At 38.2% G+C, this 12,235-nt stretch overlaps 1 protein-coding gene across 6 annotated transcripts; it reads right to left on the minus strand.

Annotated features, from left to right (window-relative positions):
• Nucleotides 1–122: 122 nt before the first annotated feature.
• Nucleotides 123–9,987, minus strand: LOC107812177 (polyadenylation and cleavage factor homolog 4-like). Of its 6 annotated transcripts, none has more exons than XR_012703464.1 (7): nucleotides 9,456–9,987; nucleotides 8,702–8,803; nucleotides 8,352–8,615; nucleotides 3,091–3,783; nucleotides 1,716–2,666; nucleotides 1,081–1,601; nucleotides 123–335 (listed from the first exon to the last, which is right to left on the minus strand). XR_012703464.1 is itself a non-coding variant. In XM_075239859.1 (7 exons), exons 1-7 carry the CDS (start codon nucleotides 9,801–9,803, stop codon nucleotides 294–296), a joined length of 2,901 nt encoding a protein of 966 aa, XP_075095960.1. In that variant the 5' UTR covers nucleotides 9,804–9,987; the 3' UTR covers nucleotides 123–293. The 6 variants fall into 6 exon arrangements, 4 of the variants coding, with proteins under 4 accessions (XP_075095960.1, XP_016492698.2, XP_075095959.1 ...); XR_012703463.1 differs by having other exon boundaries at nucleotides 1,716–2,678; XM_075239859.1 differs by having other exon boundaries at nucleotides 1,081–1,581.
• Between the last annotated feature and the right edge of the window lie 2,248 nt (nucleotides 9,988–12,235).

Genomic DNA, 12,235 nt, shown 5'->3' on the forward strand with positions numbered 1-12,235 from the left:
ATTTGTTAACAGTCAAAGGATGCAAAAAGCACCTTCGCTGGTACAGCCTCTCAAAGTTGAAGAAAATAATAACAAATGAAAGAAGATCCACAAGGGAAGCAACAATAGAGAGAGCCAGTATATAAATGCTCCAAGACTGTATGAAACCTTTTTTGACAAGAAGCTTTGATGTTACAACTCCTGTACATGTACACGATTCTGGCATGGTACCTAAAAATAATCTAAAGAAAAATACTATCATGGAGGAATCTCAAGGTAAAGTTACAATGCACCTAGAAGCTAATTTAATGAAGCTAACTCCGCATTCGTTTCCTCTGACTTCCATCTTCCAGACCCTAGAGAAAATCAATTTCCAAATATAGAAAACAAATTAGAAACCTTAAACATTAGCCCTGAATCAACAAGCATATCCCCAGCATTTTGGGAAAAGTAAATATACAAGCAAGTCTTGAACATTTAAACAGTTTTGAGATTTAAAAACGCACCAGCAATTATGATAACCACTAAATACTAAGTAATGACTTTCAGGAGCTACAATTCCTCTGTCTCCACAACTTGCACCTAGCTATAGAATCAGCCACTCATGTTTCGCAGGTAAACTGTGTTGCTTTTTCTAATCACTTAGAAAGGCATGCACTATTTGTCACCAAGTACTAAACAACTTCAAGAACAAACTATAGAGATTCAAGCTTTGAGCTACTAGCCAACTTTATGTCCTCAACCACCTAATAGCTGTTAGGAATACGACTATCAGGGAATTTTTTTTTTTTTTTTGATAAGGTAAGATATTACTAAAAGCAGTATCAACAAAATACTGCAATAAATACAAAGAGCTAGACTTGGTACAACTATCAGGCAAATTAAAGGCACTACCGATTGAATTCCATTTTACGTGTAGGTAAGATATTCAGGAATAAGACACAATGATATTTAACATGCAATCAAATCATCTAAAGCAACAACTCCTCAGTCCCAAACAAGTTGGGGAGTCCCAATCAAGTCATCTAACCCCCCCCCCCCCCACACACACACACACACACAAAAAAAAAAAACAGAGAGGGGGGGAAGAGGGGAGCCCACCTCATCCACTCTTCTGGAGTCCTCATGTGGAGTTGCACTAGATTCAGACCTGCATTTTGCATGAATAATTGGACCCAACTGAGACTTTTCCATTCCAGCAGTTGACCCACTTGGTGCATTCATATAGACGGCCCCCTTATACATCCATTCTTCAGTCTCGTCACTGTAAAAATCATCAAAAGGCTCTCCACACAGTGCACAAACATTTTGCTCATCATCAGCAGGCACGGCCAATTCTTCATCATCCTTCTTTTCCACAACTTGCTCAGCGGGTAGAAACCCAGGAGCTGCATCAGATCCCAAAGCCTCCGTACCACTAAACCACATATTGACACTCACAAACCACTTACGAGAAGACTTCTGCTTGCGATTTTTTGATACTCGATTCTTAGTTACATGCCAATCCATGTGACTGCTGTGAGCCTCTTGGCATTTAAATCGTAGGCCACAAGTTTTGCACTGTCTTGGAAGATCGGCATATAAAGCAGTTACCGCAGAATCCTGACGAACCTTAAGGAGATCTGGATTAAAATCAAGGCCCACAGAATCCTAAAAATTGAATCACATGGCTGAGAAAAATCTTCACGAGAAAATTGACAGTTGAGAAAGCTTGACATAGAATAAATATCCAGTACCTGTGGGGGAGCCTGATTTGTCAACGAAATCAAACCTTGGGCCATGAGTGAGCTAATCAAGCTTGAAAAGCCCCCTGCCGGAGGGTTAGGTGTAACCTGACCTAGATTTTGGGATGTTGGCGTGAATTGAGATGACATGGGAAGTGGGCCTCTGGGCAAAGGTGGTAAGGCCCCTGACGAGAATTGTGAAGATGTATTTGGGATATTAACCAATGGCAGAGGCACCTGCGTACCTGAAACTGGCAGGGGCATCAGAGTACCTACAGAAGAACCAGGACCCTGTGGAGTGTATCCATAAATTGGCGGTAATAGCAAATGGTTCGAGGCTGGAAGTGAGGCACTTGGAACCGTAGTCTGATGCATACGCTGAGAAAACAATAGCTGAGATTCTGCTGAAGCCACTTGTTCAGAGTTTTGAAGACTTGCAGAAAATGATGCAGGATGTTGACTAGGAAATTGCGGAAACTTGATATATGAGTTGCTCTTCGAATTATCAATCTGTTGCCCAGGAAGAACTGACTTGTCCAGATTATGATTGACAACTGAACTGCTAGCATTCTTTACTTCAAAAGGACTTCTGATATGTTGATGAGGCAGAACAAAAGGTTTTGAAGTCAAAGATTGGGGATTATGCACATCTGTGGGAGGCCATGGTACAATCGGGACCCGTCCAGTAATAGCCCGAATATCCTGAACTGAAAAGTCAAAAGTAGGATTCATTCTTGGCGGAATATATGGCGGCCTCCAAGTATGTCCATCGGCAACCAAATTGCTAATCAAAGGATGCTTTGGTTCACCAGTCACTAATGAGATTCCACTTCCTTCAACCTTTAAATGTCTTTGATGCAACAGTGGCACATTTTCTGGAAGTTTTTGAAGATAATGTGAACCTGAAATCAGAGATGTCTCATCGCAATATCCAGTAATTTTATTTCTCGCCCCTCGACCAGACTGCCAAAAGAACTGACATAATTTCAATATGAAAAAAAAACATTCTTTTCCGCGAGGAAACAAAACCATGCCCTTACAAGACAAAGGAGCAAATGAATTTACTTATGGTGCATTATGATGATATCTTGACCAGGAAAACAAATGTTAGAATTACAGGTCCAGTCCACAACTGTGAAATAACTCGCTTACATGATAAATAGACCAAATAAAGCCACTAGGCTCCAATTAGGTTTGTTTAAGCCAATGAGAAGGCAGAAAAAGAATTCCAATCTGAACAATGGGCTGAAGATAAGATAACCAGAAATGCTGTTACGGGTAATTTTTATTGCTCTTATATCAGAGACATCAACAAAGTTTGAAGAGCATCCACAAGCAAAAAAAAAAAGGAAAAGATAACTGCATGCGACAAGACATCAATACTAACCGAGTGAACATCATCCAAGGAAGAATCATGAACTGACGAATATTGTCCTCGATTAGACCAGCTCCTTCTAGGATCAGTCACTAAAGGCACAGCATGTTGTGAATCTAAGCCAGGTCTCGTCCTAATACTCTGAGGATGACGAATAGATGTTGACAAATCATTAAAAGGACTCTGATCTGCTAAAGTTGGACTCATATCTTCCCAATTGAATTCTTCCTCTTCAGTATTTTGCCACGTCTTTACGGCTATCCTTTCGCCTAAGCTATTCATAGCAGCATTCCCCATCTTTCTTTGCCTCTGATTGGCTAATTTTTCCCTTTCATCAATTCCATAAGCATCAATCAAAGCTCTAGGTCCTTGAAGATCAAAATCCCTGTTCAGACCATATTTAACAGGAATGTCTGGTTGCTGATTGGCATCATCAGGCAAAATTCTCTGCCACTCATTCCTCTCATCATCTCTACCTCTTACTCTGTTAAGCCCATAATCAAGTGCAGAATGAGATGGTGAGGCCCCTTCTCTGAGTCCTATGGCAGAATTATCCACTGCAAACTCATCAAGGGTGGGTGACAATGACCTCGCGGGCCCCACTCTATAAGGAGAGGATGACCTTGCATTCCTTGAAGCTGTAGACAAAACTTGCTTAGCTTCCAGATCTGAAGATATATGGCCTGCAGGATTTTCAGCTCTAACCTGCAACAGTCAAACTTCACTGTGAGAAATTCTACTCATCATCACTTTTTGCAGTTAAAAATCCCTCCACATGTTTGACACCGAAGTGTAAATCTATTAACAAGTATAATAAAGCAAGGTGGCCACTGTAATTCAACTTTGAAGCCTATAACATTTTTCCAAAATAGTACCCTTAAATGCAAATAATTTACACATTTAGGCTCGTTATTCAATGACAGATGAAGATGTTACCCAAAGGATTAAAACTAGATGGTTGAAACGGTGCTACTGGAGTGTTATGTGATAGAAGTGCCTACCTAAGTGAAAGGTAAGTTCTATCTAACAGCTATAAGACCGACAATGTTATATGGTAGTGAATGTCGGGCTACTAAAGTCCAACATATCCACAAGATGAATGTTGCAAATATGTGAATGCTACGATGGAGGTGCGGTCAAAACAAGATTAGATGAGATAGAAAAGACCACATTCTCAAGAGGTGCAAGCAGCACGCATTGAGGATAAATGAGAGAAGGTCACTTGAAATAGTTTGATCATGTCTTGAGTCGCCTTACAGATGGCATCGGTCCGGAGGTGTAAAACTATGGTAAATGAAGGAGTTAAAAGGGAATGAAATAGACCTAAAATCATATGGAAAAAAGTTGTCTCGAAAGACATGCAAATTTTGGATTTTGGAATCAATGCAGACTTGCTAAAAATAGGGCACAATGGAAGAAAAAGATCTCGTATAGGTTATACTTACTAGTTAGGAATAGGATTTAAATTTGTCAGAGAACTTCTAAAATTATTACTCCCGTTGTTTCAATTTAGATGACAAACTTTCCTTATGAGTTTGTTCCACAAAGAATGAAACATTTCTACAATTGGAAATAATTCAACTTTAAACTCTTCATTTTACCCATTTCAATGGAAGAAAAAGATCTCGTATAGGTTATACTTACTAGTTAGGAATAGGATTTAAATTTGTCAGAGAACTTCTAAAATTATTACTCCCGTTGTTTCAATTTAGATGACAAACTTTCCTTATGAGTTTGCTCCACAAAGAATGAAATATTTCTACAATTGGAAATAATTCAACTTTAAACTCTTCATTTTACCCATTTTACCTTTAATGAGAAGCTTTTATAACCACACAAATGTCATGGCCCCACAAAGCTTTTACCCCTTAGCTGTTAAGACCACAAGTTTCAAAAGTCTTCTTTTTTTTCCTTAAACTCCGTGTCGAGTCAAAGTACCTCATCTAAATTGAAACGGAGGGAGTACTATTTTTCTTTTTATATTACTATTATTTCTATATATAAAACTATTTTTCACTAACACTCTCATTTTATTTTGGTATGATGATGATATGAGCAGAGCTTAAAGAAAGAAGTGAGTATTCATATCGCCGATCCCAACTTTGCTTGGGACTGACTCTCAATAGTTGTTGTTGTTGTAATACCCTTATAACTACCTAATCTATATGACATGTCACTTACTATGCTTGATATACAGCGAAACACTTTGAGATCATTGGGTAGTCATCAAATCTACTTGTCTCTCCTAGCTAGGAGACTTGGACGGAGGGAAGGTAAGTGCACATATGCAACCCTTCAATATCGAATTTGGTGTTATAACAAGACATATTTTTAAGAAACACCCAAAGCACAACTTTCTAGTTGGTGAAGTGAATAAGAAATTACCAAATAAAGAAAGGTTCTGGATTTTTATGTCAGATACTGGAGAGAGCAGGAAAACTAAGGATTTATCTTTAGTCTAAGTGTTATTTATTATGCAAATGCCTAGAAGTTTCTTTTTCTAGAATCTCTATTTGGAGCTATCCAGTGTTATTAGCCATCGGTTTGTCTACTAAAGTAATGAAGCCATGCGAAGCAAGGGGTTATCGACTTATCACTTTAGAAAGTGTGTGATTCGAACAATGACACACAAGGTGATCCCAGCAGAAAAGTTGGGTTCTTTAAATCTCAACTTTAAGGAGTTCTATTTATATCGGCATTATAGTATGATAGTGAAATTAGGTATTTAAATTACAGTTTGATTATTAAATTACCAAATTCTAATATATTTGATATTGTTTACTTGTGTAAGCTGTGCACTTCATTTCAAAGAAGCGCACGCTTCACATCTCACTTTCCATTTCAAGTCTTATATACTTTATCGCTTTTTTGCACTTTTCGCTTTTAAAAACACTGGATTATCTGTTCCCTTTTTTTCCGTTACTCCCTATGTTCCGGTTTTGGTGGCACTATTTACAAAAGATTTGCACAAAAGTACAACCCAACACACTGCATTGCACCTACGTAACCATGTTTTTAAGTTTACAACCATATATCTCATTGTTTTTGGCAGCAGTGTATTTACACCTAATATACAATATTATACACTCATATAACACTGTATACAAATTTTGGATTACATCTCCTACTAACTTCAACTCACGAAAAAAATCACCAAATAGCATACCTATTCACCAAATAGCTTCAAATTCTAACCACAACTTCCAAATGACATCCCCAACGGACCCCAATTATCAATTTGTCAAAAATTTCAATCACAAACCCCATTTATGAGTTTTTATGCTTTTAAAACCCCCAACAATGAAGTTTTAAATTTATCACGTTAATATACCTAACAATGTTTAAATCTGTGATGATAAACATGAATATCAGTCTCAAATCAGTTTCTAACTCAGATCTTCTTAATACCTTGTTAATAGGTGAAAAGAAGTTTCAAAATATATAAATAAAAAAAATAGGCTAAACTAAGTTTGAGAAAAGAATATTCGCTAAAATTGGATGGGGAAGTACCCCACCTGTAATTATTTCACTATTTCCTTTGTACCCAAAGAATGACACATTTATATTTGAAAACAATCAGCTCTAAACTTCCTATTTTACCCTTAATTTTATAGCCACAACAATCTCATGGCATGTTTAAGATCACAAGTTTCAAAAGTTTGTCTTTTTTTAACAAACTTCGTGCCCAGTCAAACACTGTCGCATAAATTGAAACGGAGGGAGTACTATAGACACTTGTAGCAAAATTAAAAGGTACAACATTGCTTCAATCCAAAGCTAAAACGGGTCCACTGAATCTTCACTATCTATTTCGTTTTGAAGTATTTTATACTATGATCATCAAGAATTTAGTTAATTGACGAACTATACACTAGTCGTCAACCTACCCCAGCCCTTTTATACGAACTTGGGACTAGCAATATGAGCAAGCTCACACAAATTTATTTGAAGAAAAAAAAGAGAATATTGGACACACGTCCAATCTTGTCGCATGGCTTACTCGAGAACAACTTGAAAACATGGCATTAGATTGATGTCCATACTTAATAGTAATTGCTTTGACTATAGTATGTACACCTTTTGTTCATCGGTATCCCCGAAGGGACTAGTCCATACACCATTTATGTTCTTAACCATAGCAAGAAAGATCCTTAATTGCAGGTTCAAAATCCAAATACATACCAATAGATTCAAAGAAGAAGGTTTTTCTCACTTTGTTAAGCAACAGAGAGAATATCCAAAGACCCCAAAGTTTCGATTTGGGACTATTTAGTGACAGGTATAGGACGTGCGATCAAACAGAAGAATTAACATGTCCTAAATGTTATTTACATAAAAAAGAATGGACACACGTTTACAGGCTAAAAAATGTGCGGCTAGTTAAGCTGCTCGGACTCTTCACTTTTGGTGCTACACCCGTGTCGACACGACGTGGCTGTGGACGCGGGCGTGGTATCCATATCGGATATGATCAACCGATTTTGGGTACTTTGACCAAAATTGAAAGAGAAATTCGGGACAAATATAGTAATTTTTTAAATCAAAACAAAAGCTAGGGTGAAATTGAAGAAAATGTAATACTTTACATATAGAAATTTCTATGTTAGTCATTATCCTTTTATCTCCATGGATTCTCCTCTTGATCAGTATTTTCTCCTTCTCATAATACCTTGTAAGCTTTCCACATAATGTCTCATAGTTTAGACATATTTTTATAACTCTAGTTTTAGATTTTGAATTAATTTTAGCCGAGTGTCTGCACCTATATTCATATCCCCTTCCCCCCAAATAAAAAAAAATCCGGAACAATCCGACTTCTAGATCCACACCCATATCGGACACTCACACCCGAGTTCGAGCAACTTAAGCAGCTAGAGAGTGTGCTTCGCGTATTATTTTTTTCATCAATGATCCAACTTGCATATTAATCCTTTTCCAGACTCAGCTTTACTTGTTCCTTCACTACCTAGATCTCCCAAATTGAAAATGGGGCAGAAGGCTTTAAACTTTTAAAATGCCAAGATTAAAGCCCTCTACCTACTCTTGTTGAAGACGTTTTCATAATTGTGGCCACCTCCTTAAATCTTATTTAACCATTTGGAATATTGGGTATGGATATGAGAACCAAGGGGGAACAGATGAGCAATTAAAACAGATACTTAATACAGCACCAGAAAACTTAAAACAATCTGCAGATAGAGATAATTCAAACGAGAAAACTTGCTAAAGGGAATAGATGTCAAGTCGGGAATAAGGATTCACTAAAAGCTTACTGAATCAATAGTGGAGTGCCCAAGCTGACGCCTTGCTTCCAAATATTTTGGATTTACATGAATGCCATGAGTTGGTCGCGGTGATTCAGATGCTCTTGATGAAGTCAAGCCAGAAGATTGTTGGGCCCCCGACTGGGAAAACTGGAGGCGAGTCTCAATTTTGCGGAGGACAGGTGCTGGGAACACAGTTGACCACGTCCCGAAGAGGTGGCGCATTGCAGGATGCATGCTAGGGTGCACTTGCCTGTATGCCTCACAGAAAACCTTGGAAATAGAAATATTAAATTAAATAATATAAAGTGGTACAACAACACCATAACAATGAGCCAAAACCTGATAATTTTACTCACCTCAGGTAAATGGGCAGAGAAATGCCTGACATAATCCCTGCCAATATTCTTTACAATACTATCCAGAAGGTATAATGAGGGTAGTTTCTGTTCTACTGGGACCTAAAAAAAGAGAATAAACTGAGAATGCAGCAAACTATGGGCAACTAGTACATAAAAATGACAAGCTACAAGCAAAATTTTACTGGTTCTCCTGACAGATAAAAAATAAGAAAATGCAGAGACTCTACTTGTAAACATAAACAAAATGAGTGCACACTTCTTTGACAAATTTTCTAACAAAGTACTGGTCAGATTTAGCTTAACCTAAACAGTTATTACAGGTGATCAATAGAGGTAATGAATGGTCTAAATGCACTTGATTAGTAATCCTTAAAACTCAAACCCTTGTGAACTTGATAATTTTCAAAACGAGTAGGGAGACAATTAAGATTTCAGCTATAATCCTTAAAACTCAAAACCCCTGTGAACTAGATAATTTTCAAAACGAGTACAAGGTCAGCTGAATCATGACAAGATAATATCCCGGATTTTGGAGCTGCGTCATTCAGCTCTACAAGTATCTGTCAACTGGAGTGGGTTAAAGCATCTAATTTTATTTGAAATTACTTATCCCAAGGACTTCCACACCATAACTAGTACATTTTCATACTAGAATTCAGTTTAGCATTCACAGAATACGTGGCAATAAAAGTAACCGTTGCAGTAAGCGGCATTCCAAAACCCTAAAAACAGAGTAGAATAAAACTCTTACCTCAAGAATGCGAGAACAAATGGCGTCAGCGATGCCTTGACCGTGTTCTCTCTGTTCGCCGGCAATTATGGTGAGGTCAGTAATGACAGGCTTAGAATTGAAAGTTAAATCGGACAAAAAGAGCTCGTAAAGCCTAACTATCTCGTCCATGGTCGGGGGCAACACGATAACATCATCATCGTCGTCGATGACCGGCATAGAGGAAGCCCTAAGTTCCTCCTCTCTTTCCTTTAAAGCCGCCCTAAATCGTTCGATTATAGAAGGTGACGGCAAGGGTTTTGGTGGCGCCGCCACAACGGCATCGTTTTGGATTGGCTTAGAGCTCGCAAAACCGCCGGCTAAAGCCATTGAGTTAGGGTTAGGGTTTAAGCCACCGGTGACGGAGGGGAAGGATCCGGGGTAGGCGGGGTGTTTAGAAGGAGAAAGAGAGAGGGATAGGTGTTAAGTTGTGGTGGGTGCCCATTAGAGGGAATGGGAGCCCCCCGAACTGAACTGATAAATCCATGTCCTAAAAGGACCAAATTGCTGTAATAAGGAAAAATATTGTGAATAAATTGCTTCCCAATATTGTAATAGGAAAAGGTCCTTAAATGCCCCCTTTACTATTAGAAATTGTTTAAAATTACATATATTGTTAGATCAGAAGTAACCCTATTGTTTTATTATTCAAACACATATAACCCCTAATTTACACGTGGCACGCATCCAAGATTGTTGGTCCATCTAATCTTATATTACACTTGACTTGTCCCGCTACCCAGTACCCATAACCTTACCCTCTCCAACCAATTTAAAGCCCGAGCTCTAACCTTATGAACCATATTTCTTGTCCTTTATTGGAGAAATGCTTATTCGTATCGCCAACAATCTATATTTATTTTGATAGTGTAATAGTTTGTTGTAGATCTATCTAAAAAAACGTTTACTGTAAACTCTCTAGATATGAGGATTCGTCAAGAAGGAGACCCGGATACAAAAAAATGGAAATAAACCAATTCACAGTTTTAAAAACTCTTTTGCATCCTTAACACATACATGTTCTCGACGAGGCAGCATGAACTTCCTTATGAACCAATAATGTGCAGAAAATAAATAAGGGGATGAGCTAAACAACAGTGATCTAGACTAATAATTTTTGGTTGCTCGATTCTCCATTGTTGGAGTAGTCTATGGAAGTAATACATTTGTTCTCTTAATAAAAAATCTTCATTTGGGGACTTCCTTCATATCCTATGACTTAAGACTATTTAATATTTTTTTTGGAGAAGTAATTGAAATCGAACACCTAAAAGACTTTCCCCTTACTATATTAACGTCTTCCTTGACTTTCACAACTATGCATCTTTTAGGTTTTCTACGTTTGTTTTCTTTTATTCTTTTTTGGGTTGGGATTTAGGGTGGGTTGGGGAAGGAGACAGGTTTGGTCAGAATCAGAGTTGTCATTGCATATGCTAGAGCAAAGTAGAGACTTCAAAGCTCACATCACTTATTATGTTGGGTGTTTTTGGTCATCTTATTCTATCACTCTTTTTGCTGGATTCTTTCAGGTTGATCTTGGATGTTATAGAGGAGTTTGTGGGGATGAAGGTAAAGGAGAAGATGATATGGGCAGATAGGAGGTGGGCATGTGATATGTTAATTCTGTCAGCTAGGCCAGTGGTAGAGTGGGGAGGAGCTTGAAGGAGAGGGCATCAAGGGTGTTGGAGTTTGTTGGGTTTCTTTGAGGTTGATCGTTCATAAAGTTAGGGTTCAGACTTTGAATTTGTTGAAGAGGGTTAGGTTAGGGGTTCTGGGTACCGGGTAATGGGGCGGGTCAAGTGTAAAATAAGACCAGACACTACTAAAAAACCAGGGTTTAGCGACGGACAAAATCTGTAGCTAAACAGAAAAATCCGTCGCTAATCTCATTTAGCGACGGATTATCAAAAGATTCTTCTAGCAACGAGCATTTTAGCGACAGATTAGCGACGACGTTCGTAGCTAAATCCAGTTTTTTTTGTAGTGAGATGGACCAACAATCTTGGATGAGTTCCACATGTCCAGTCCGTTAAGTTAGGGGTATATGTGTTTGAATAGTAAAACGGTAGGGGTATTTCTGATCCAATAGTATAACGGAGGGTAATTTTAAACAATTTCTAATAGTAAAGGGGTATTTCAGGACCTTTTCCGGTATGACTATATGTGTAGTGTGTACATACCTGTTTCTATTGATGCGCCTTATTTTTCTTTTTTGCTCTATTTTAGAAGAATTCGTATTTAGTGTATGTTTTAAATTTTAATATTCAGAGTTTACTACAGGAATAAAATAGTACTTGTTAAAAAACTAAGCTTGGAGGAGAAAGGTGTGTTGGTTGCCTATATTAGGGCGATTAAGGATATGTATGATGGAAGTAAGACCCGGGTTAGGACAGTAGAAGGTTACTCGGAGCATTTTTCGGTTGTTATGGGGTTACACCAAGGATTCTGCGCTAAGTACATTCTTATTTGCTCTGGTGATGGACATACTAACATACCATTTTCAAGGGGAGGTGCCATGGTGTATATTATTCGCTGATGACACAATTCTGATTGATGAGACGCAAGGTGGTATTAACGAGAGGCTGGAGGTTTGGAGATAGACCCTTGAGTCTAAGGGTTTCAAGCTGAGTTGGACCAAGACGGAATACTTGGAGTACAAGTTTAGCGCCGAGCCGAGGGAGGCGTGCATGGACGTGAGGCTTGAATCATAGGTCATCTTCAGTAGAGGCAGTTTCAAGTACCTTAGGTCGGTTATCTATGGG

Source organism: Nicotiana tabacum, chromosome 20, assembly GCF_000715075.1.
Source record: "Nicotiana tabacum cultivar K326 chromosome 20, ASM71507v2, whole genome shotgun sequence".
Classification (NCBI taxonomy): Eukaryota; Viridiplantae; Streptophyta; class Magnoliopsida; order Solanales; family Solanaceae; genus Nicotiana; species Nicotiana tabacum.

Bases quoted from the DNA above. Each gene is read 5' to 3' on its own strand.
- LOC107812177 (XM_075239857.1), bottom strand. From the start codon at position 9,803: ATGGCTTTAGCCGGCGGTTTTGCGAGCTCTAAGCCAATCCAAAACGAT. The intron at 8,804-9,455 runs GTAAGAGTTTTA...CTCTTTTTTTAG, and splicing joins TTTGTTCTCGCATTCTTGAG to GTCCCAGTAGAACAGAAACT. The intron at 8,616-8,701 runs GTGAGTAAAATT...TCTATTTCCAAG, and splicing joins TCTCTGCCCATTTACCTGAG to GTTTTCTGTGAGGCATACAG.